The sequence below is a fragment of the Bos taurus genome, chromosome 8 (assembly GCF_002263795.3).
Source record: "Bos taurus isolate L1 Dominette 01449 registration number 42190680 breed Hereford chromosome 8, ARS-UCD2.0, whole genome shotgun sequence".
In the NCBI taxonomy this organism is placed as follows: domain Eukaryota; kingdom Metazoa; phylum Chordata; class Mammalia; order Artiodactyla; family Bovidae; genus Bos; species Bos taurus.
In genome coordinates this window covers 10,309,432-10,333,239 of record NC_037335.1, presented here as the reverse complement: position 1 = coordinate 10,333,239, position 23,808 = coordinate 10,309,432, and the positions used below count along the sequence as shown (strand labels likewise).

Sequence of the window (23,808 nt, the reverse complement as noted above, 5' to 3'; positions counted from 1 at the left end):
TCCGAGAACTGCCCTTCACCCTGCTTTCTCCCACAGCTTGGCCCGCTATGAAAATGTAGGCACCTGGGGACTTCCCTGCTGCTCCAGTGGTTCAGAACCCACCTGCCAATACAGGGGACATGGTTTAATTCCTTGAACCTGGTCTGGGACATTTCCACATGCCTTGGGGCAACTAAGCCCAAGCACCACAACTACTGAACTCTGGTCTACGGCCTGTACTCTACATCAGAAGCCACCACAATGAGAAGCCCAAGCACCGCAACTGGAGAGTAGTCTCACTCACCACAACTAGAGAAAAGCCACTCACAGCAACAAAGACCCAGTGCAGTCAAAACTAAACAAATACAACAAGCAAACATTAAAAAAAAAAAAAAAGTAGTCATCTGGTACCTCCTCCCCTTCAAAGTCATTAGCTTCTCAGAGCTGTTAGAGCTGTGCTTGTGCTCAATCATGTCCTACTCTTTGTGACCCCATGAACTGTAAGCCCACCAGGCTCCTCTGTCCATGGGATTTCCCAGTCAAGAATACTGGAGTGGGTTGCCATTTCCTCCTCCAGGGGATCTTTCTGACCCAGGGATCAAACCCAAGTCTCCTGCATTGACAAATGGATTCTTTACCACTCATTAAACTGAGGTTCAGCAAAGCAGACTTAGGACTTGTCTCTTATTTCTCATATTATATGTACACATTCATAGGAGATTTTCAGGGTGAATCTGAAATTGCCACTGTCTCCCATCACCTGATGACTGTTTCCAGGCTTGCCTCCCTCCAGTCCATGCTTTTACACCAGCCTCTTTCCTCTGCTCCAGACTCCTCAAAGGCTTCCTGTAGCTTTTATAATAAAGTCCCAGCGTTGCTCATTAAGATCCTTCCTGGTAGGGCTCTTAATTAGTTCTCCAGCCACTACTTGCCTCTCTCTGCCTCCACCCCCTTCACTCTGCACTCTATACACACTAAACTGAACTTCTGTCCTTTGCCAGAAGAGACTTTCTCCTTGCTTGACCCAAGCTGTTTTCTCCACCTCGAATACTCTCCGTCCATCTCTCTCATCTCTTTATCTTACTATTCCTGCCCATTCTTCAGGAGTCAGCTTAGATAGCACTTTCTCTGGCCTCCCCAAGGCTGGATTACCTGCCTTTCCTTTAAGTTCAGTGGCACCTCTACTCACCCCACCTTACCCTCAACACTGCATCATTCCGAAATCTCCATTCCCTTGTCCTAATCTCCCATAAGTCTGAACATTCTAGGGACTTCTCTGGCAGTGGCTAAGACTCCATGTTCCCAATGCAGGGAGCCTAAGGTTGATCCCTGGTCAGGGAACTAGATCCCACATGCCATGACTAAGGGTTCGCATGCTGCAACAAAGATTGAAGGTTCCATGTACCGTAACTAAGACCCAGCACAGCCAAATAAATTAAAATATATTTTTTTAAAGTACCGAACATTCTATGCAGACAAGGAGTGTGTCTTGTCTCCATGCAACACCCAGCATTTGGCAGAGTACCTGGCATGAGGTGGGCACCTGATAAACACTGGTGAATAATGAGTTGCTTGTTGAACTTTGGGGAGTGACTAGAGCTTTTCCATCCATAGTCCAGGCAATTCCTAGTTGGAAGCATGCCTCAGATGCCCAGAAGATGTCAGGACTGGTGAAGACTTTCTAACCATTTATTAATATTTGGAACAGGATGCAGCCTATAGAATGAACTCAGTTTTGGGGTTCCACCAGAGCCCATTTGATACTTAACCTGGCTTCGTGAACACCAGTGATCTACTTGACACCTCCACTTGGATGTCAAATAGTATCTCAAAGGTCCATGTCCAAAGTCAGACTTCTAATTTCCCTCCCAATTGGCTTCTCCTCATTCCAGTAAGTGGCAATTCCATCCTTGTAGTTGCTCAGGAAACAAAGAGAAAAGCAAAACCTTGGAGTCCTTTCTTTAATCCTTAACTCCTTTTATTTTCTTATACTCCACATCAAACGCACCAGAAAATCGCTGAAATATATCCAGAATCAATTACATTTCCCCATTTCCAGCCCTCTTTCCCTAGCTGGACCACCATCTCCCTGAGTTGGATTTCCAAAATAGACTCCTATCCACACTGGCAGGCAGATCCCCAACCACTGGACCACCAGGGAAGTCCTCTCCTTGCTTTTTTGGTTGCCTCTCTACACTCTACTCAACACCACAGCAGCCAAAGTGATCCTTTGAAAACCTAAGTCCAATCATATTACTATTCTGCTCAGAACCTTCAACTGCTTCCCACTTCCCTCACTACAAGGTCTCCAGTCAACACTTTGGCCCCAAAACCTACCACTCTTCCCTGGCTCTCCCAATGCCAGCCACACTAGCCCCCTTGCCCTTCATGAGACCCACTTCCAAATCAGCCTTTTCAAAGCTATTCCTTTGGGCTGGACAGATCTTCCTCCAGGTATCCACATGAGCAGCTCTGTCACTTGACTCAGGTCCCTACTCAAAAGCATTCTAATGGGAAAGACATTCCCTCCCTCACCTATCTAAAGTAGCACCACCCAACCATCCCTTGGCCTAGCTTTATTTTCCTCCTTAGCACTTATCACCACCTGACAGGCTGTCTCCATTCATCGACTGTAAGTTCAAGGATAGTAGAGACTGTCGTTTTGTTTATGTGTCCCCAGCTTCTAGAACAGTGTCCATCATATTGTAGGCATTCAGGAGATAATCACAGGACCTCCCTGGTGGCACAGTGGTAAAGAATCCGTCTGCCAGTGCAGGGGACATAGGTTTGATCCGTGATCCGAGCAGATTCCACATACTGAGGAGCAGTTAATCCACATCCGAGAAGATTCCACATACTGAGGAGCAGTTAAGCCACATCCGAGAAGATTCCACATACTGAGGAGCAGTTAAGCCCATGAGTCACAACTACTGAGCCTGTGCTCTAAAGCTCTCAAGCTGCAGCTGCTGAGCCTGCATGCTGCAATCACTGAAGTCTGCATGCTCCAGGGCCTGAGAGCCACAGCTAATGAGACCCTGTGCCAGAACTACTGAAGCTGTGCACCCTAGAGCCTGTGCTTTGCAACAAGAGCACTCACCACAATGAGAAGCCCATGCTCAGCAACTAGAGAGTAGCCCCTGCTCACCACAACTAGAGAAAGTCCAAGTGCAGCAACGAAGAGCCAGCACAACCAAAAATAAGACAAATAAATAAATGATTTGTTTAAAAAAAGAAACAAAGAATCATGAATCAAGGACAGGTATTCACTACTTTAATCTGACTCATTTGAAAAGACCCTGATGCTGGGAAAGATTGAGGACAAGAGGAGAAGGGGACAACAGAGATGAGATGGCTGGATGGCATCACTGACTCAATGGACTTAAGTTTGAGTCAACTCCAGGAGTTGGTGATGGACAGGGAGGCCTGGTGTGCTGCAGTCCATGGGGTTGCAAAGAGTCGGACACGACTGAGTGACTGACCTGAACTGAGTCTCTTGGGAATACCAGCTATATACCATCAGGATACCAGCTGCTCAACTGCTCTGCCACCCTGCTTCTCACCCACTTAGACCAGGGACCTCTGTTACCTCTATGCTACACAGTTTGAAACTGGGCTTCCATACCTCAACCTCAAACTAGCTATGAGTTTCAAATGAAAAGAGTAATACTGCCGATTTTGTGACTGTAGCAGACTTGATCCTTTTCTTTTGGTTGAGAAAATGTCACAATGTTTCCTAGTGACAAAAACTCCTATTTTAAGCTTTTAAGGTTAAAATGTATAAGACTTAGGAACTCTAAAGAGAAAGTCACTTGTAGGGAGGCCTGTGGCAATTGACATCTTCTTTCTAATCTACCCAATTTGTAAGACTTTCCTGGAGAAGCTGGGCTTTGTATTTCATTGAACAGAAAGGATTGATAGGTTGCAAGTAGGCTGTTCAAAGTTTAAGGATACACCTGAGTAGTTGCTTAGAGCTACATAGCCACGTTGTTGTTAAGTAGCTGAGCCGTGTCCAACTCTTTGTGACCCCATGGACTGTAGCCCACCAGGCTCCTCTGTCCATGGGATTCTCCAGACCAGAATACTGGAGTGGGTTGTCATTTCCTTCTCCAGGGGTCTTCCCAACCCAGGGATCAAATCATGTCTCTTGCGTCTCCCACATTGACAGATGTGTTCTTTACCACTGAGCCACCTGGGAAACCCCTGCACAGCCATATTTTTGAGCAAACAAGCCCCCGCATGTGTGAAGCTACCCACAGACACACCCCAGTCCATAAACACCCAGATCCCTGCTTATCTCTTCCCAGCTCTGAAACTAAGAATATGAGCAGGAGTACATATTCAAAGCAGGGAAGAAATGAGCTGGCTTTGGGAACACAGACCAGAAAGCCCTGTGACTCTGGGTATGAAAGAATGTGTAAGCCCAGGCAGGCTCTCTGTGCACATCTGGTTTTCCCTTTTATGCTTCTGTGATTTCTATGACACAGGAAATCCACTCTGGAACAACCCTGTCTGCTTTCTAGTGAGTACATAAAAAATGAGGATTAAAAGTCTGTTTATCTCACTGTTGAGGGCAGGAAGATAAAATCCAGAACAGTACCGATTTGGGGGTGGACCAAGTCTGGCTTCATTCTCCACTGTGCCCCAGGGGAGATGCTAAGTAACTGAGACCAGAGGAATGAGAGGCCAAGCAAAAAAATTCTGCATAGGCTTAAGATTATCTAGGCATGGCTCTCACTCTGAAACAGACCAAGTACAGGAAAATACCACGTGGTGAAAAAAGCAGTTCAGTCAACTCAACCAACATTAATACTGTTGGAACTACTCTCAGTCTCACTGGGAGCCCTTCTCCATTTGGCTTTCACAGTGTAACCTTTGTAAAAAAAAGAGAGTCTTCTCATAAAAGTCCTTAAAGTGGGCAGAAGCAGCCAGCTTTCTCACTCCATGAGACAACACAGAGCTGTTTAAGAGAGGAGCAACATTAAATCAAGTGGGAAAGGACAGGAAAACTTAGACTCTGAAAGGGAGAAAGAGGACTGGGTCCCACCCCAGTGGGGGTTAGGGGTGAAGTTATCTCACGCCCTTGATAACAAACATGACTAGAAAAACAGATTGGGAGAAAAGAGAGATCAAGCAAAGGCCCAACAAGCAGTAAGAAGCCAAGAAGTGCCAAAAAATTGTGTACTGTGAATGCACACCCAGGCCACTCCTTATTTTAGTTTCTTAGGTTCCAATCAATGATAATTACTTTTCGGAAATTCCCCAGTCCAGGACTCTGAGCTTCCACAGCAGGGGGCATGGGTTCGATCCCTGGTTGCAGAACTAAGAGTCCACAAGCTGCCAGATGCGGTTAAAATTAAAACAAAAAACAAACAAAAAAAAACAGTTGTTACTTTTTTGCCCCATGTTGCTCTGAAGCCTTTTGTTTGTTAGTTTTTTCTGTGCCAGGCGGCAAGGTCCCTGACCAGAGACCCAACCTGTGTCCCCTGCAGCGGATGCCTGGAGTCTTAACCACTGGACCACCAGGGAAGTCCCAAGCCTTCTACTTTTATTTTCCTTCCCATGGCAGTAGTACTCCATCCCCTCCCCAGCCTCCCAGAGAAGGGGTTGCTGCTGCTGCTGCTGCTAAGTCACTTCAGTCGTGTCCAACTCTGTGCGATCCCATAGACGGCAGCCCACCAGGCTCCCCCGTCCCTGGGATTCTCCAGGCAGGAACATTGGAGTGGGTTGCCATTTCCTTCTCCAAAGCATGAAAGTGAAAAGTGAAAGTGAAGTCATTCAGTCGTGTCCGACTCTTCGTGACCCCATGGACTGCAGCCTACCAGGCTCCTCCGTCCATGGGATTTTCCAAGCAAGAGTACTGGAGTGGGGTGCCATTGCCTTCTCCAGAGAAGGGGTTAGTGGCCTTTTCTCTGGAGAGTTCACCAGAGTTTCATTTTGTTAAGCTGTTAACTTTCATCTCCTCAAATACCAACCATTCTCTTCACTAGCCCCACATAAGTATTCTGCCCCTCTTCCTTATTCTTCTGTGAGACCAAACTCCTGCCCAAGACAGGTGTGTCTGCCGCAACCCAGATTACCCAGATGGTTAAGAATGGCTCAGGGATTTCCCTGGTGGTTCAGGGAAATCTGAACTCCCAATGGACCCAGGTTTGATCCCCGGTCAGGAACCCAGATCCCACATGCCGAGACTGAGAGTTTGAATGCTGCCACTAAGACTGAGCTCAGCTAAATAAATTAATTAAAATAAATATTAAAAAAAGAGAGAGAGAGAGAATGACTCAGAGCCTGGCTACCTCCTCCAAAGCGGAATGATCATCTGGGAATACCACAGTTTTGGACAAGTGACACGCAAAGGGCACAGGAAGATCTGAACCCAACATACATGCCGTGGGATGCCAGCACCACAGAGCAGTGGGTCAGGCTAACAACCTGCACAAGGTCACACCACTGATGTGCTAACTAACCATTGCCCAGGACTGGGGGTGATGAACTGAATGACTTCTTAACAAACAAAAATGAAAAAAAGAAGATTTTTGTTTGTTTTAGTCCATATATCCGTATACCAGTTAGACAAAAACCCCAACTATAAAAGCCAGTTTTAAAAAGCAATTTAAAGGCTCCCAGTCATTGGATGGCAATTTCTGGCTCTTCCGAATTAAACAGCAGACCCTGTTCCCTATTTGTACCAAACATCTTACTGTATTTGCAGTCAGCACAGTTTTGTACATCCTTCACAGGTTGGCCTCTATCATGACCTGATGGGATGTTCAACTTCATAAGACCAATTTCTAAATCTTTAGAGGCTAAAGGAGATTGACAGACACTATTGAATTCCCGCTTGTTTTCAGCATAGATTGCAAGATCTGAAACTTAGATTCTCCTCCAAATTTAATTTTTTCAAGTTGAAATCATTTATGGACAGAAAGTTTCTACTCTTTCCATGTTGTTGTTGTCGTCACTCAGTTGTGTCTGACTCTTTCCAACCCCCTGGACTGCAGCATGCCAGGCTCCCCTGTCCTCTACTATCTCCAGGAGTTTGCTCAAATTCATGTCCATTGAGTTGGTGATGCCATCCAACCATCTCATCTTCTGAGGTCTCTTTCTCCTCCTGCCATCAATCTTTCCCAGCATCAAGGGCTCTTCCAATGAGTCAGTTGTTTGCATCGGGTGGCCCAAGTATTGGACCTTCAGCTTCAGCATCAGTCCTTTCAGGATTGATTTCCTTTAGGATTGACTGGTTTGAGCTCCTTGCTGTCCAAGGGCCTCTCAAGAGTCTTCTCCAACACCATAAATTGAAAGCATCAGCCTTCTTTATGGTCCAATTCTCATCATAGACCTCTTTCCATAGACCTGCCTAAACTAATTTAGATGAAAGGAGTGAACCTTCCCGATCTTTGGTTTTCTGAAGTCAAGCCAATACTTGCCTGTGAAACCCATAATCTTACCTTGATAATATATGCATATAATCACCATAGGGATTCTCTTAACCTACAATTCATCTAGGTTTAGGCCACATCCTGCCTTAATAATCCTAATATATTAGAGTAGAAATCCTGTGAGTTAACAAAATCCTGTTCAATTACCCTTTTGCATTATCCACCTGGGAGCACTCCAGTTTGCCAATACTTGTTTTCAACATGGCCATTCACAATCTTCTCATTTATGAATTGTTGAACCACCAAATCTCAACCTTCTCCATCTGACAGTGTAATTGATTGCCTCTCAGATCACCCCTGACAAGCCTGAAATTATTCCCGAATACAAGAGAAATGGCTAGTACCTAGGTTTTCAGCCATTTAGCATCCAAATGTGGGAGTGAAGATCTGCCATATATAGGAACCAGACTTCTATCCACTCCCAGACCATCCTAGGGTTTTTGTTTTATTTTTTTAACTAATTAATTAATTAAATTTTGGGCTGCCCTGGGTCTTTGTTGCTGTGTGTGGACTTTTCTGTAGCTGTGGCGAACTGGGGCTACTCTCTAGTCGTGCTGTGCTGACTTCTCATTGCAGTAGCCTCTCTTGTGCAGCACGGACTCCGGGATGCGCAGGTTTCAGTAGCTGTAGCATGCGGTCTCAGTAATCGTGGTGCATGGGCCCTAGAGCACAGGCTCAACAGTTGTGATGCTCGAGCTTAGTTGCTTCACCACACGTGGAACCTTTCCAGAGCAGGGATCGAAACGATGTCCCCTGGATTCTTAACCACTGGATTCTGAACCAGCTAGTCCATCCCTCTGATATTTCTCTTCTTCCTTCATGGCTGATCTCCTGATCCAAACCAATCACCCAAAAAGAAGTTTGGAAATTCACTAGCTGATAATCTGCTAAGCTTCTTTGACATGAGTACTAAGAGCCAAAAATGACTGGGAAATCATTACTATAATGTACTTTAGCATCTGCTGACCTCATGGCCAACATGCTAACCCACCACTTGATAAATAATAGTTCTCACTGTCACTCTGATTTGCTACTGGGAAAGGTGCAGGAGGTGAGATGTGATATTACTCTCAGTGAGCCAGAGAGGTGATGAAATGCAGAGGACAGTCTTATGAAACCTGGGTGACACAGCCAGGAGAAAAACCAATTCAGTTCAAAAAAGCCTTAAAAATAATGCAAGTCTTTGCTGATATTTTCTTTAGGAGGAAGCCAAGGAGGAATTTCATCTCATCATACACAATGAAACTTTCCAAAATCCTCTTTTCAAGCTTCTGTCCTCCAATTTCTCCTCCTTCTGTCTTCCACTGTCCTCCCCTTGTTCTCTTGTCTCCTTATTACCCCCTTCTCCTCTTTCTTCTCCTTCCTCAAGTGAAGAAAGAGGCTTCCTGAGTTTGGTCTCTTAACTTGGTCAGAGATCTGGCAGCTGACTGAGCCAGCCAAGAATCCTCTCCCTTGAAATTAGGGAGTGGCAAGGGATTGGTACTGTATACATTTAAATTTTAATGTTTCTCTTTTCTTCAGCTCATGACAGCAGTATTAGTATCAGATCAGTTCCAGGCTCTCTAGGGCCTCCACAGTTTTATCCCCAGATCCTTAGAGCAGCTGACAAAGGATGGGAAGGAGGATTCTTCCCTGCTGTCCTTGGACCACTGACCAGCTTTTATGTTGCTCCTCAAAAACTGACCACTACCCTTCCAACACTTCAGCTTGAACCCACTAATACAGTACTTGTTATTGGACCCACTAATTTTCTTTACCATTTCACTAAAATCCTTCTAATAATCTCATCTCAAAAATCTCAATCTTGGGACTTCCCTGGTGGTCCAGTGGCTAAGACTATGTGCTCCCAATGCAGGGAGCCCAGGTTTGATACCTGATCAAGGAACTAGATCCCACATGTCGCAGCTAAGAGTTCGAATGCCACAACTAAAAGATACCCCACATGGAACCCACGATTGAAAAAAGAATGGCATGCTGCAAGGAAGACTGATGACCCCAAGTGCCACAACTAAGGCCTGGTGCAGCCAAATAAATATATAGATATTTAAAAAAAAAAAAAAAACCCTCAATCTTATCCTCTCCATGATTCAGACTGTCAGACTGTCACACTAGCCCAGGGTTAAATGTTATCTACCCAACTCTGAATTCAGGTTTGTTGGCTGGTGTCCTGTTCACCATACAATAATATTGAGGAAGAATTCTATTTTCTTTTGTTTACCCATATCCATGGGACTCACATTTGGTATGACTCATGGGAACTAGAACGCTGAAGAAGTGATAGTTGTGGCCAGCACCCAACTTCCATTATTTTCTGAAGGATAAAGAAATAATAATGTGCCAAACTTATTAGTCAAGCTTCTCTTTGGAGGCAAGTGACAGGAACTCAATTCATGCTAACTTAAGCAAAAAAAGAAAAAAAGAGAGAGAGAGAATTTGTTGGCTCACTGAACTGGGAAATCCAGGAGTTTGGACTGGCCACAGGCACAGCCAGACCTTAAGTTTAAACAAAATTGTCAGGGTGTGTACTCTAAGTCTCTCCTTTCTGCTTGCCTCTTCTTAGGAGTCCCCTTCTTTCCTATCTCAAAATAGCCCCCCACCCCCAATAAAAACAGCTTCCTTCATACACTTGGGAATCCTGTTGCTGGCAGCTACCAACTATGACATCCCCATTCAGCAACACCAGCAGAAAACAAAACTCAGTATTCACATATTCGTTCCAGGGAGAGCTTCTAATTGATTCTGCTTAGTTAAAATGCCCCACTTTGGACTACTGCTGCCAGAGGGATGGTTTACTAGGCTTTCGAGGCTAAATCAAACCACAAGCAATAGAGGACTGACGTCCCCAGAGGAATAAATGCTGGAGAGAGACGTTACACGTCTCCACTACAGAAACGGGAGGGAGGGAGGGAGGGAGGGGAAGATAGCATTTGGGAGTCAAAGGACTCATGTTCCTCTGCCCGTTTATCAGTTGGGTGATTTTTGACTTGCCACTTCTTTCTGAGCCTCAGTTCCTCAAGTATAAAATGGTTACATGGTAGTTACTAGTTACAATATTAAATGATATGTTACAGTGTCTCTGTATGGTACCAGGTGATCTTTCAGATAATGGAAAACTGACTTAGTTGAGGAAGGCATTGAAACGGTGTCCTCGGTCCTCTTAATTTTATATGGATACATTTATAGAGCACATTTTACCAAAGGCTTTTTTCACCTACCGTACAAATTGCAAAAATGAAGTTCAAGAGGCTGCAATGCCTGGACTATAAGCCGAAATTAACTTATTTGTGTAACTGAGGCCCCAAGCAGACCCACAAAATACATGACGATCCTGCAACTGAATCATTTCCTGGACTGAGAAGTGGCAAGAGACCCGCTCCGGGACAAAACGCACGCAGGCATCCACCTCTTAAGGCAGCGATCCCTAGGAGCACGTCCGCACAGCCTCTCCTCCGGGGAGGGGAGCCCAGTCTAGGTTTAAGGAATTTCAGGGCCGAAAGGACTGCCGGCGAGTGAGTGAGTGTGTATGTGAGTGTGTGTGTGTGTGTGTGTGTGTGTGTGTGTGTAGAGGGGGCGGTGGGGAGAGGAGGAGAACTGTATAGGTTAGGAAATTAGAAAAACACACCCTCCCCAAACCAACAACAAAAACAAAGCTGTGCTGGGCATCTTTGGCTAGACCCTTCCAGGAACGCTGCAGCCTTGGCACCTTCGCCGCAGACAATCCCGCCGTCCGCCCCTCCTCCGCCCCACGCCCGCTCCGGCGGCTCGTAGATCCAGCTCCGCGTTTTCCCGGCTGCCCTCCCGCCCTTCGGGTTAAAGCTCCCCCGCCAGGAGTAAACAAGTCTCCGACTGGCAGCCGGTAGGACCGGCCCCCTCGCCCCGTTTCCTGCGCCAGCCTCAGCAACAGGCCCCGCCCTTAGCGACAGGCCCCGCCCCAGGCCATCGGCCCTTCCCCTCGAGGCGTCCGCCGGCCCTAGCCGGGCCCGGGCGGCGGGCCCAGTCCCCAGTCCGCCCCCGGAGCCTCCTCCCTGGGGACCCCGCGGCCTGCCAGCCCGCCCGCGCGCCCCCAGCCCAGGCTAAGGGAGGGTGCGTGGCGCACACGTGACTAGTGTTGTGGGCGGAGCCTGCGCGGGCCTGGGCGCCGAGGGCGGGGGCGGGGGGGAGGGCGGACCCGGCCTCGCCTCTCTCACTCCCTCCAACCCGCCTGGGCCGCGGCCCGCGCCCGCGCCTCCTCGGGCCCGGCTGGGGCCCCGCTTTGGCCCCGAGCCCGGAGATCGCTGCGCTAGGCCTCCCAGTGACTTTGCCACTGTGGCTGCTCCTCCTCGCTCAGCCTCCCGGCGCAGCCCGGCCGCTGGGCTCGCCCCCGACTCCTCGCCCCCAAGTCCCCACTCGGCAGAGCCTCTCAAGTTTCCTGCCCCGTCTGCAGCCCTGCGTACTCACAAGCCTGCACCGACACACCGCCTTCCTGCCTCCACCAGCGGAGACGCCCTCCTGCACACACAGACCTGATTGTACAGTCTTCGCACACTTCTCCATTCATCACCGCTCCGTAACCCGAACATGAGAGGGATCCGCTAGCTAGCTCACCCAGCCCACCTCCTTTCCCTTTCTCTTACTCTGAAGGTGGGGGAAAACCTGAGGTTCAAAAGGTGAAAAGATTTCCTAGAGCCGGAGCCAAGACCAGACCTCCGGGTGGCCAGGGCCTTTCTGTCTGCCCTGATCCTTGCCTGCTATTCAGGGTCAGATTGACTACCCTGAACTGGTAGTTCCAGCCTCGGTTATCAGTTAATACCCTTTAGATCTTCCTCTCCCCGGGGAAAATGTATCTGTCCTCTACCTCCTGTCTGTCTCAGGGTAGCTGAGGAAATAGATCAGAGCTGGCAGAATAGAAAACCTTTATCGAGAGACAGTTTGGGCCAGAGGTTCGAAGAGAAGACTTGGAGGCAGACAGCCTCAATTCCAGGCCGAGCCCTTCCTTCTTCTAGGTGTCTTGGGCAAGCCATGTGACTTCTGTCTGCCTCTAGCCCCTCATCTGTAGATGGAAGATAAAGTGAGGATGAGCCAAGTTAATATAGAAAGAGGTAGAACTGGCGCTTTGCATATAATAAAGCCATCAAAGAAATTACTCTGGGCTAGTCATTGTGCCGGGTTTCTTAATGCCTTATCCTCTCCTGGTGCTTCCCCTCTGGGTATTGCAGCCGGATTAATTTATTGGGCCAGGCTCAGCTTTGGAGGAGTGCCCAAGGTGGGGTCCTTGAGTAGGGGGAAAGCTGGGATTCAGTGCAGTGGGGAGACAAAGGCCACTGCTAGATAGAATGTCAAATATTCCACTAGTTTCTGACCTTTTAGCTCCTGACCCTTCATTCAGTTAATTCCACAAGTGAGTATGTGCATCTAATCCTCCCTTGCAAATTTCTTGAGAGCAAGCTCTGTGTTTTGGTCTCATTTTCTCATCCCAAGTCATCAACAAATGCTTGGATTTTTTTTTTTTTAATGAAATTATAACTTGCGTATCACTGAGTTGGGGGCTTGAGGAGAGGGTCCTAATTTTTAAGAAAAGGGGTTAAGAGTGTCCCTATCCAGTACCCTGACTTCTGAGTTAATTTGCCCTGGGATTACACAGAAAGTTAGAAACAGAAGCCAAGTCTCTGCTTTCAGTCTGATGTTATTTCCATGACACTGCACTGAACTTACAACGCAATTGGAAGGAAAAACAAACTCCCTAAAAGCTATAAAACAAAATAAGGTAGTGCATGGTTAATTCCTGACTGCATGGTTCAAATGGGAGGGCTGCAATTCCCAGGGCCTGGGATCAGTCGGAAAATGCTCCCTGCAGGAGAGGGCACCAGTCTTAAAAGATGGATAGGATCCAGGACTGTGAAGAAAAGAGACAATTCCTGGCTTTCCCTGAGGCCCTGGTGGTATTTAAAGACAGTGAAGAAACCAGTCTGGTTAGAAGACTGGTTTGGGTTGGGTCCCGGGGAGCAAGGGGGGTGTCAGAAGGTTAAGTTGAATCTTTTTTTTTTCTTTTGGACACACTGCTTGCAGGATCTTAGTTTCCCAACCAGGTATTGAACATCGGCCCTCAGCAGTGAAAGCAGAGTTCTAACCACTGGACCCGGAGAAGGCAATGGCACCCCACTCCAGTACTCTTGCCTGGAAAATCCCATGGACGGAGGAGCCTGGAAGGCTGCAGTCCACGGGGTCGCTGAGGGTCGGATACCACTGAGCGACTTCACTTTCACTTTTCACTTTCATGCATTGGAGAAGGAAATGGCAACCCGCTCCAGTGTTCTTGCCTGGAGAATCCCAGGGACGGGGGAGCCTAGTGGGCTGCCATCTATGGGGTCGCACAGAGTCGGACACGACTGAAGTGACTTAGCAGTAGCAGCAACCACTGGACCTGCAGGGAAGTCCCAAAAGGATAAGCTGAGATTTCAGGAAATTTCAAATACAAGGATAAGGAGTTTCGACCTTGGTCTGCGGATAATTGGGAACCCCTGAAAATAGACACCGAGCTAGGTGCTGCACCAAGACGAGACACCAACCAGATATCTGCCAACTTGGTCTGATTTGCATCTTTCGTAGACAGTTGCTTGCCATATATGCACATTTATTTATACCCACACAAGAAGGAAACTCCACTCACCAGTTCGTCTATATTTGTTTCGTCTCCAAATGTACATGATATCTGTGTGGGAACAGAGGAAAGAGAGGGAGATTCAGAGAGTTGCATGCCTGCTGTCGAGCAGACACTTTGATCTGTTGATATCTAAGACATCCCTGTGTGTAACCCTCACAGTCTTGTGGGCTGTGAGTTTTACTGCTGCCGTAACACCAGAGATGGTGAGTGGTAAGTGAGTTACCCAGATCACAGAACTAGGAAGTGGTGGAGCTAGAAGTCAAACTCAACTTTGATGCCGAAGCCCTTTCCAGTCCCCTGAGAAGGCGCAGGAGCTGTGTTCCCACTCTCAGTTTCCTGCTTAGAGAGGTCAAGTGTGCAGATGACCCAGCTAGACTCACATTTCTAGGAGTGCTTTCTCATCCCGTTTTCTATTTTTATCTTTCCAGGCTTCCCCAGTGGTTCAGAGGTAAAGAATCCGCCTGCAGTGCAGGAGACTCGGATTCAGTCCCTGGTTCAGGAAGATCCCCTGGAGCAAGGAATGCTACCCACTCCAGGATTCTTGCCTGGAGAATCCCAAGCACAGAGGAGCCTGGCAGGCTACAGTCCATGGGGTTGCAAAAGAGTCAGACATGACTGAGTGACTAAGCAACAACAAAATGCTTATCTATTCTTACCTTTTCTAGTCTTATTTTTAAGATCAGAACTCCTCTTTGAATAGGCTTGGCAAGCCTTCCACCCAATTTAGCCCTTGACCTAATTGTGCATTATTGTATGTACAGAGGGCTCCAACAGTCATATAAGCTTCAGGCCAGATAAAACCTGGGTCAGCCTCATCTGGATGACTTAACTCGGTTATTTAAAGTAACTCAAGTTACTGTCTGAGACTTAATTTCCTTGTCTGTGTAGAAAACATCCTAGACTCTGGTGTACCAGCTGAACATCTGTTGACACATAGGACTAAAGATACTGAAGTAACTTAAAGAGCCCGATCTTTCCTCACCTTAGGCATTAAAAAAAAAAAAAACAAAACCCTAGTGGATCCCAAAAGACACATGTATCCCATTGTTCATTGCAGCAGTATTTACAATAGCTAGAACATGGAAGCAACCTAGATGCCCATCGACAGATGAATGGATAAAGAAGTTGTGGTACATATACACAATGGGATATTACCCAGCCATATAAAGGAATGCATTTGAGTTAGTTCTAATGAGTGGATGAACCTAGAACCTATTATACAGACTGAAGTGAGTCAGAAAGAGAACGATAAATATCGTATTCCAATGCACATATATGGAATTCTGAAGAATTTATTTACAGGGCAGCAATTAAAAAACAGACATAGCAAATAGACTTATGGACATGGGGAGGGGGAGGAGAGGGTGAGATGTATGGAAAGAGTAACATGGAAACTTACATTACCATATGTAAAATAGATAGCCAACGGGAATTTGCTGTATGGCTTGGGAAACTCAAACAGGGGCTCTGTATCAACCAAGAGGGGTGGGATGAGGAAGGAGACAGGAGGGGAGTTCAAAAGGGAGGAGATATATGTATATCTATGGCTGATTCATGTTGAGGTTTGACAGAAAACAACAAAATTATGTAAAGCAATTATAAAAACAAAAAAACCTAATGGATCTATTTATCAAGCAGTTAGGTTCAAACAATTTTTTTTTTAAATTTTAGCCATACCGGGTCTGTGTTGCTGCAGGGTCGCGGGGGGTGGCTTTCTCTAGTGTGGGCTACCCTCTAGTTGGGGTGTCGAGGCTTTTCATTGTGATGGCTTCTCTTGCTTTGAAGCACAGACTCTAGGGCATGCAGACTCAGCAGTTGTGGCATACCAGCTTGGTTGCTCCATGGCATGTGGGATCCTCCTGGACCAGGGATTGAATCTGTGTTCCCTGCATTGGCAAATGAATCCTTAACCACTGGACCACCAAAGAAGTCCCCACCTAAATCCTTGTTCAAGGTTTGCCACAGCATTATTATTCAGCTATGTGCCTGTGCTCAGTCCCTCAGTTGTGTGCAACTCTTTGCAACCCCATGGACTGTAGCTCACCAGGCTCCTCTGTCCATGGGATGTCCAAGGCAAGAATACTAGAGTGGGTTGACATTTCCTTCTCCAGGGGATTTTCCCAACCCAAGGATTGAACCAACATCTCTTGCATCTCCTGCACTGGCATGCAGATTCTTTACCACTGTGCCATCTGGGAAGCCCTTGTCACTCAACCATTTACAGGAAATCTTCCTGAAGTTGCCCTTCCTGCTGTCTCTCCCTAGGTCATGGCTATTTACATGACATTAACAATACGAGGAATAATGGTGGTTTGTTGGAAGGCCAGGGCTCCAGTTCTAGATCTGTCTGAGAGCTCCAATGCCTTGACCATAAGTTTCTCTTTCCAAAATTCCTTCTAGCTTTAAATATGTACGGATCTACACTCAATCTTTCTCCTGAGCAACCAGAGTTTTTTAATGAACTTGACTTTCAGTTGGCCTTAGAAGACTGCTGTTGTTCAGTTGCTTAGTTGTGTCCAACTCTTTGTGACCCCATGAACTGCAGCATACCAGGCTCACCTGTCCTTCACCATCTCCCAGAGCTTGCTCAAACTCATGTCTGCTGAGTCGTTGATACCATCCAACCATCTCGTCCTCAGTCGTCCCCTTCTCCTCCTGCCCTCAGTCTTTCCCAGCATCAGGGTTTTTTCCGATGAAAAGGGAAATATTTCTTCTGTTGTACATATGTTGGATGCTAGGAAGCTGCAGAGTGTGCCATCTTCAAGTCAAATAAAAATCCCATTTTGAGGGAAGGAGAGGGTGAGACAAATTGAGACAGTAGCACTGAAACCTATGCATTACCATGTGTAAAATAGATACCCAGTGGGAATCTTCTGTATGATGCCAGGAGCTCCAACCCAGTGCTCTGTGACAGCCAAGAAGGGTGGGATGGGTGGGACTGGGCGGCAGGGCGGGGGGGCAGGGAGGTTCAAGAAGAAGGAGACATATACGTACCTATGGCTGATTCATGTTGATGTATGGCAGAAACCAACACAATATTGTAAAGCAGTTATCCTCCAATTAAAAATAAACAGTTAAAAAAAATCCCATTTTACATCAGGCAAATTTATGAAAAGAGGGAAGAAAAAAATAACAAAAAGTCTATGCAGGGGGGCTTTTGGGGTGATGGAAATGTTGTTTCTTGATCTGCAAACAAGTAACTGGGTGTGTTCAGTTCAGGAAAATTCATTACACTGTACACTTTTGGTATTTGCATCTGTGTGTGTGTGTGTGTGTGTGTGTGTAACACTTTACAAAAAGGGAGGAAAGCAAATTGCAGAACTGAAGCAATATATGTTACATAAAAATATAACACAGTGTTTTTAAAATTAAAAATAAAAACCAAAAAAATCCTGACAATAAACTGTAAAGATGTTCCTGTGTTGTTTGTGATAGGGTTTGTTCGGTTTTTTTCTTAATGGTACATAGTATGCTGCTGCTGCTAAGTCCCTTCAGTCGTGTCCAACTCTGTGCCACCCCATAGACAGCAGCCCACCAGGCTCCCCCGTCCCTGGGATTCTCCAGGCAAGGACACTGGAGTGGGTTGCCATTTCCTTCTCCAATGCATGAAAGTGAAAGGTGAAAGTGAAGTCACTCAGTCGTGTCTGACTCCTAGACACACCATGGACTGCAGCCTACCAGGCTCCTCTGTCCATGGGATTCTCCAGGCAAGAGTACTGGAGTGGGGTGCCATTGCCTTCTCCGGTACATAGTATTCCATATAGTACAAATGCAAAATAGTTTTTGTTTTGTTCTGTTTTTATTTAATTTTTTGGGCTACACTGGGTTTTCATTGCTTTGAGCGGTCTCTATCTAGCTGCGGTGAGCAAGGGCTACTCTCCTGTTGGGAGCACGGGCTTCAGCAGCTGTGGCACACGGACACAGTCGCTGTGGTGCACAGGCTTAGCTGCTCTGCAGCATGTGCAATCTTCCTGGGCCAGGGATCAAACCCATGTCCCCTGCATTGGCAGGCAGATTCTTTACCACTGGATCACTAGGGAAGTCCTGTGATAAGGTTGTAAAATAAATTTTAAATCATTTGAAAGAAGAAATAAAATAAACCTCTTGCCAGCTCTCAGGAAGCTTTAAGACTTGGGCCAGGAAGAGGGAGGCTCTGTTCCTTCTGCATGAAATAGTAGAATTTTTGAAAGGTCCTCCTTTGTCCCTGCTCTTCTCCCTGTCATACTACTGAGGGTCAGATGCTGAGCCAGTGCAGGCCCTTTATGGGAACTCCCTGGCAGTCCACTGGTTAGGACTCTGTGCTTTCACTGCTGAAGGCCTGGGTTTCAATTCCTGGCTGGGGAACTAAGATCCTATAAGCTGGGCAGCCTGGCCAAAAAAAAAAAGAGAGAGAGAGACAGTTTATTAGGATATTCTGCAGAATTAGTACAAGCAAAATTCACATTGCTCAAGAATTCAGGATTAGCTATGCAATCATCCTGAAAAGCCAGGAGACAGAAGTTTCTGCTCATCTCAGGGCACTGGTGGATTACCCGTGCTCATCTCCAGAGCTTGGAGTCAAGGAAGCAACCAGTCTCCAGAGGCTGCAGGAAAGAGCACTGGCCACCCGTGTCCTGGCCTTTGCCTAGCCTCAGTGACTCAAGTAGCAGAGTGACCAGAACACCGCTTCTTTAAAATGATGAGTAGAGGGGCTTCCCTGGTGGCTCAGTGGTAAAGAATCTGCCTGCCAATGCAGGAGGCACGGGTTCAATTCCTGATCAGGGAAGATCCCACATGTATCGCACAGCAACTAAACCAATGAGCCACAACTGTTGAGCCTGCGCTCTAGGGCCTGGGAGCCGCAATTACTGAAGCCCACCCACCGTAGAGCAGAGCCCATGCTCTGCAACAAGAGAAGCCACTGCCTGTGCCTCACAACTAGAGAAAAGCTTGAGAAGCAACAAGAGCCAGCACAACCATAAAAAAATAAATGATTTTAAAAAATGATGAGTAGACACTGGCAAGGAGAAGGCAATGGCATCCCACTCCTGTACTCTTGCCTGGAAAATCCCATGGATGGAGGAGCCTGGTAGGCTGCAGTCCATGGGGTCACTGAGAGTCGGACATGACTGAACGACTTCACTTTCACTTTTCACTTTCATGCATTGGAGAAGGAAATGGCAACCCACTCCAGTGTCCTTGCCTGGAGAATCCCAGGGACGGGGGAGCCTGGTGGGCTGTCATCTCTGGGGTCACACAGAGTCGGACATGACTGAAGCGACTTAGCAGTAGCAGCAGCAGACATTGGCAAAGGTCTCTTCTGGCTTGATAATTCAGTCATTTTGTGATTTAGTGATGCTAAGAGAAGCGTTCGTTGTCTTAACGAAACTGCAAAGAAGTAAACAACACATCACTCCAGAAAGAATAGTGAAAGCAGTTTTTAAAAACATCACAAGGCCAGGGGCCCAGATGGGCGATGCAAGGCAAATATATGTATATAACTAACGTCAAAGATGTTAGTTTGAGCAGGCTCTGGGAGTTGGTGATGGACAGGGAAGCCTGGCATGCAGCAGTCCATGGGGTTGCAAAGAATCAGACACCACTGAGCGACTGAATTGAACTGAACATCAGAGATAAGGCCAGAACAGGAGGCTCCACCAGCAGCAGCAGGAGTGAGCTGAAATTATGGGGCTGGAAATACAGGCCAGCTTAATGAATAGGACACGGGAAAAACACACGATGACACATGCGCACCCAGATAGAAGTAAACATGCAAAGTGGGTTGCTGCTGCTTTTCGATTCCATCAGCGCTGTGCTATGATTGGGAAGACCTTTTACACAAGGGTTTAGAATTTCAGGGAAAGTGCAGATCTTGTTCATACTCACACTCTCTGGTGGTGCAAAGGGGTAAAGGAGAGAGCGACAGATTCTATCTGTTACAGAGTGTCAAGGAATCAGACAAACCACTCTGACTTCAGTGTTCTCAACTGTAAAATGAGGGCCATGCATAATAAAACTTCCTCAAAAGGTGATTATGATCTACCTCTCAGAGCATGCAAGCTCCTGCTCAATAGAGTGACTAGTATTACTTATTCTATTATTCATTGTTGCTAAATCCTTAAGTCCTGTTGACTCTTTGTGACCCTCAAGGACTGCAGCCGACCAGGTTACTCTGTCCGTAGGATTTCCCAGGCAAGAATACTGGAGTGGGTTGCCATTTCCTTCTCCAGGGGATCTTCCCAACCCAGGGATCAAACCCTCATCTCTTGCATTGGCAGGCAGATTCTTTACCACTGAGCCGTATTATGAAGCTCCAGAAAGTCACTCAGAGTCCCTTCAGCCACTCAGATTTGGGGAATCTAGTATTGTGACTTGCCAAGCAAGTCCTGCATGGAGAGGCACTCCAGTTTTGGAGAAGAAGGGATTTTTTTTTTTTCCTCTTGGCATTTTGAATTCACCTTTATTATAGCTCTTATCCATTTAAATGTTAATATTTGTGGGATGAGGTTAGAGTGAAATCACTTGTATGCACAATGTTGTTTGTTTTCTATTTTATTCTATAAGGTTTATTCTCTAAGGTTCCAGCAATATGGGACTTATTAAAAAATTATGTATGTATTTATTTTATTTTTGGCTATGTCTGGTCCTAGTTGTGGCATGCGGGATCTTTCCTTGTGGCACGATGCAGTCTCTTCCGTGGGGCGCTGGAGCTGTCACTGTGCACAGGCTTAGTCACCCCGGGGCATGTGGGATCTTAGTTCCCAGACCAGGGATTGAACCTACATCTCCCACATTGGAAGGCAGACTCTTAACCACTCAACCACCAAGGAAGTCCCTATATGGGACTTTTAAAAAAACTGAAATGTATTTGACATATAACATTGTGTAAGTTGAACTGATACATTTACAATGTGATTACCATTGGAGCATTAGCTAGCACTTTGATCACATCATAAACTACTGAATTTTTGTGATGGGAAGAATTAAGATCTAGTTTCTTGACAAGTTTGTTTATAAAACAATATAGTTGTCCATAATCCCTGTACTGAGCCCTAGATCTCCAGGACTTATTCATCTATAGTTGCAAGCATGTATGTATCATTACGGTGGCCCAATGGTAAAGAATCCGCCTCACAATGCAGGAGATGCAAGAGACTCAAGAGATGTGGGTTCAATCCCTGGGTGGGGAAGATCCCCTGGAGTAGAAAATGGCACCACGCTCCAGTATTCTTTCCTGGGAGATCCCATGGACAGACGAGCCTGGTGGGCTACAGTCTGTGAGGTTCCAAAGAATCAAGACATGACTGAGTGCACACACACACACACACACACACACACACACACACACACCCTTAAACAATACCTCCCCTAATCTGCCACCCCCCAGACCCTGGTAAACACCATTCCATTTTTACCAGTTTTTTTAGATTCCACGATATCTTACGGTATTTGTCTTTCTCTGTCTGGTTTATCCCACCTAGCATAATGCCCTAAAGACTGAATTATGTATATCTGGTATCTTCTTTAGCCATTCATCCTTCTACCTGTACTTAGGAAGCAGAGATTTCTTTTCTTCCCCCCACCTCCCTACCTTTGCCACAGGGCTTGTGAGATCTTAGTTCCCCCACCAGGAAATGAACAAAGTCCCCAGTAGTCTGGCTGGAACCCAGGCCCTTGGCAGTGAAAGTTCCAAGTCCTAACCACTGGATGGCCAGGGAATTCCCCCCTCCCACCCACCACCCCGAATTCTTAATAGGAATAATTACTTAACACCTGTATTTTGAGGCCTGATCCCAGGAGAGCCTCTGCATCTATTAGCAGGCTGCATCCTGAGTATTTTGATATACTGTGAAGGAAGCTTACCTGGAGGGAGGAGATGAGCAGTGGTCTGAAAGAGAGAATTCCGGCTGATTCCTCTTTCATCTTTAAGATAACCCATTGGGTGGTATCCTTTCAAAACTTCAGGGGAACAGAAAATGGTCGGGAAACTGAGAATCAAGAACTGGCCAAAGTCCCCAAGTAGTCTGAATGTCTGAGTCCAAAAGGCTCTGAAATTTTCTTCACGTTTTTAATGAAAGGAGGCACGTGGAGCAGAGGTTTGGTGCCTAGGAGAGACCGGGTTACCTATTCAAGACCTCGCAGTCTTTCTCTGATCAGTATGCATGGGTGTAGTAAATCTGGCCATTCATTCAGTGCGACTGGAAATATAAATTAGCACAGTCCTTGTGGAGAACAATTTAATATTAAGAATCAGGAACTTTAAAAATATTTTTATGCTTTGAATCTTTAAAAAATACGGTTACATTTTGCTACAGCTGGACAATGTTAGCACAGAACCATAGAAACGACGTGTTCATGGATATGGGAAATATTTTCAAGCTATTAAACACAAAAATCAAGATACCCCAAATAATTTACAGAGAATTATCTATTATGTAAAAAGAAAAAAATACATAATCTCATGTGAAGAAATATCCCCAAATGTCAACTGTTTGCTTGCGGTTAGTGGAATGATGGGTACTTTTTCTTTTTCCCTCTTTCTTTTTGGTCTGATTAGTTACACTTCTGTACTGGGCCCAGTTTATACAGTAAGTACATTTTACTTTGATTATGTGGTGGCAGGCGGAGGTTGAAGCCGACCTCAAATCACCTTGGGTTCCTTCCCAATTCTTTGAATCAGGTTAATTTCCTCCTGGTTAATTTCCCCCTTTTAAAAGTGTGGAAGCCTCCGCAGGGCCCTTCAGAGGAGCTCAGGGAGGCTGGAAAGAAGATTCGAAAGGGTGAGGCGCAGCGAGGAAGGCGGGCTTCCGCGCGTTCCTGCCCCGCCATCAGCGCCGCCCGGCGGTCCTGCCCGGCGCGTCCCGACTCGTTTGCACCCAGGACGCCCCCAGACCGCGCGGGGCCACAGCTGCCAAGACCCTGGGCGGCCCGACGTTCCCGCTCCGCCTCGCCCCAGGCCCGGCGCCCAAGCCCCGGCCACGGCCGGCGGAAGCGCCCGGGCCCAGAGGCAGCGCGAGGCCCCTCCCCGCCAGCTCAGCCTCCAGGCGCGCGGGGCGGCGGGGGCGGCGGCGCGGACGTGCCCGGCCCCACGGAGGCCTCCCTGCGCCGCCCCAGGCGCGCGGCCCGCGGGCGGGGAGAGCAGAGGAGACGCGGGGAGGGAACGCGAGGCCAGGCAGCCCCGCAGCCCGGACGCGCTGCCTTCCCCGCGGCCTGCGAGGCCTCTTGGTTCCCGAGTCGTGCTCGGCCGGCGGATGGGACTCGGGTCTAGTCCTGCGGACTCTACCAACCAGATCGATCGTTAAGGTCCACTAAGTCCTAGACTCCAGACAAGAATTTCAGTGGGCACTTGGCTTGTCCTCAGCCAGTCCCCTCACCTTCGCGGCCTTAGCTGTCTTTTCATCGACTTTGCTCCTGTCCCGCTGTCTGTCCAAGGCTAATTCTACCTCCCCAAGGGCCTTGAATTCACTTTGGCCCGGTCTGTAAATCCATCCTCCCTCCCCAGCTTCGGTAATCTCCTTCCACCATACACTACCCTCTGACAACACAGGTGTCCAAGGCTAAGTGAAATTTCACCTGTGCCTTGCTCCTGGGACAAGGTACCGCTTTATGCCTGCTCAGATCAGATTAGATCAGATCAGTCGCTCAGTCGTGTCCGACTCTTTGCGACCCCATGAATCACAGCACGCCAGGCCTCCCTGTCCATCACCAACTCCCGGAGTTCACCCAGACTCACGTCCATGGAGTCAGTGATGCCATCCCGCCATCTCATCCTCT

General features: G+C 47.1%; 2 protein-coding genes across 2 annotated transcripts in view; both read right to left on the bottom strand.

Moving 5' to 3' along the window:
• Positions 1-15,773, bottom strand: part of ZNF395 (zinc finger protein 395) — a 66,569-nt gene extending 50,796 nt beyond the window's left edge. The window contains exons 1-2 of the mRNA XM_059889012.1: positions 15,733-15,773; positions 14,062-14,103 (exon numbers count right to left, since the gene is read on the bottom strand). The gene's annotated coding sequence lies outside the window, so the exon portion shown is untranslated. The remainder of the gene's footprint in view (positions 1-14,061; positions 14,104-15,732) is intronic.
• Positions 15,774-17,053: 1,280 nt separating this feature from the next.
• The window catches only part of FBXO16 (F-box protein 16), a 74,378-nt gene continuing 67,623 nt past the window's right edge, over positions 17,054-23,808 (bottom strand). Inside the window, exon 8 of the mRNA XM_059889279.1 lies at positions 17,054-22,139. Coding sequence (XP_059745262.1) covers positions 22,095-22,139 — 45 coding nt within the window. The 3' untranslated portion in view covers positions 17,054-22,094. The remainder of the gene's footprint in view (positions 22,140-23,808) is intronic.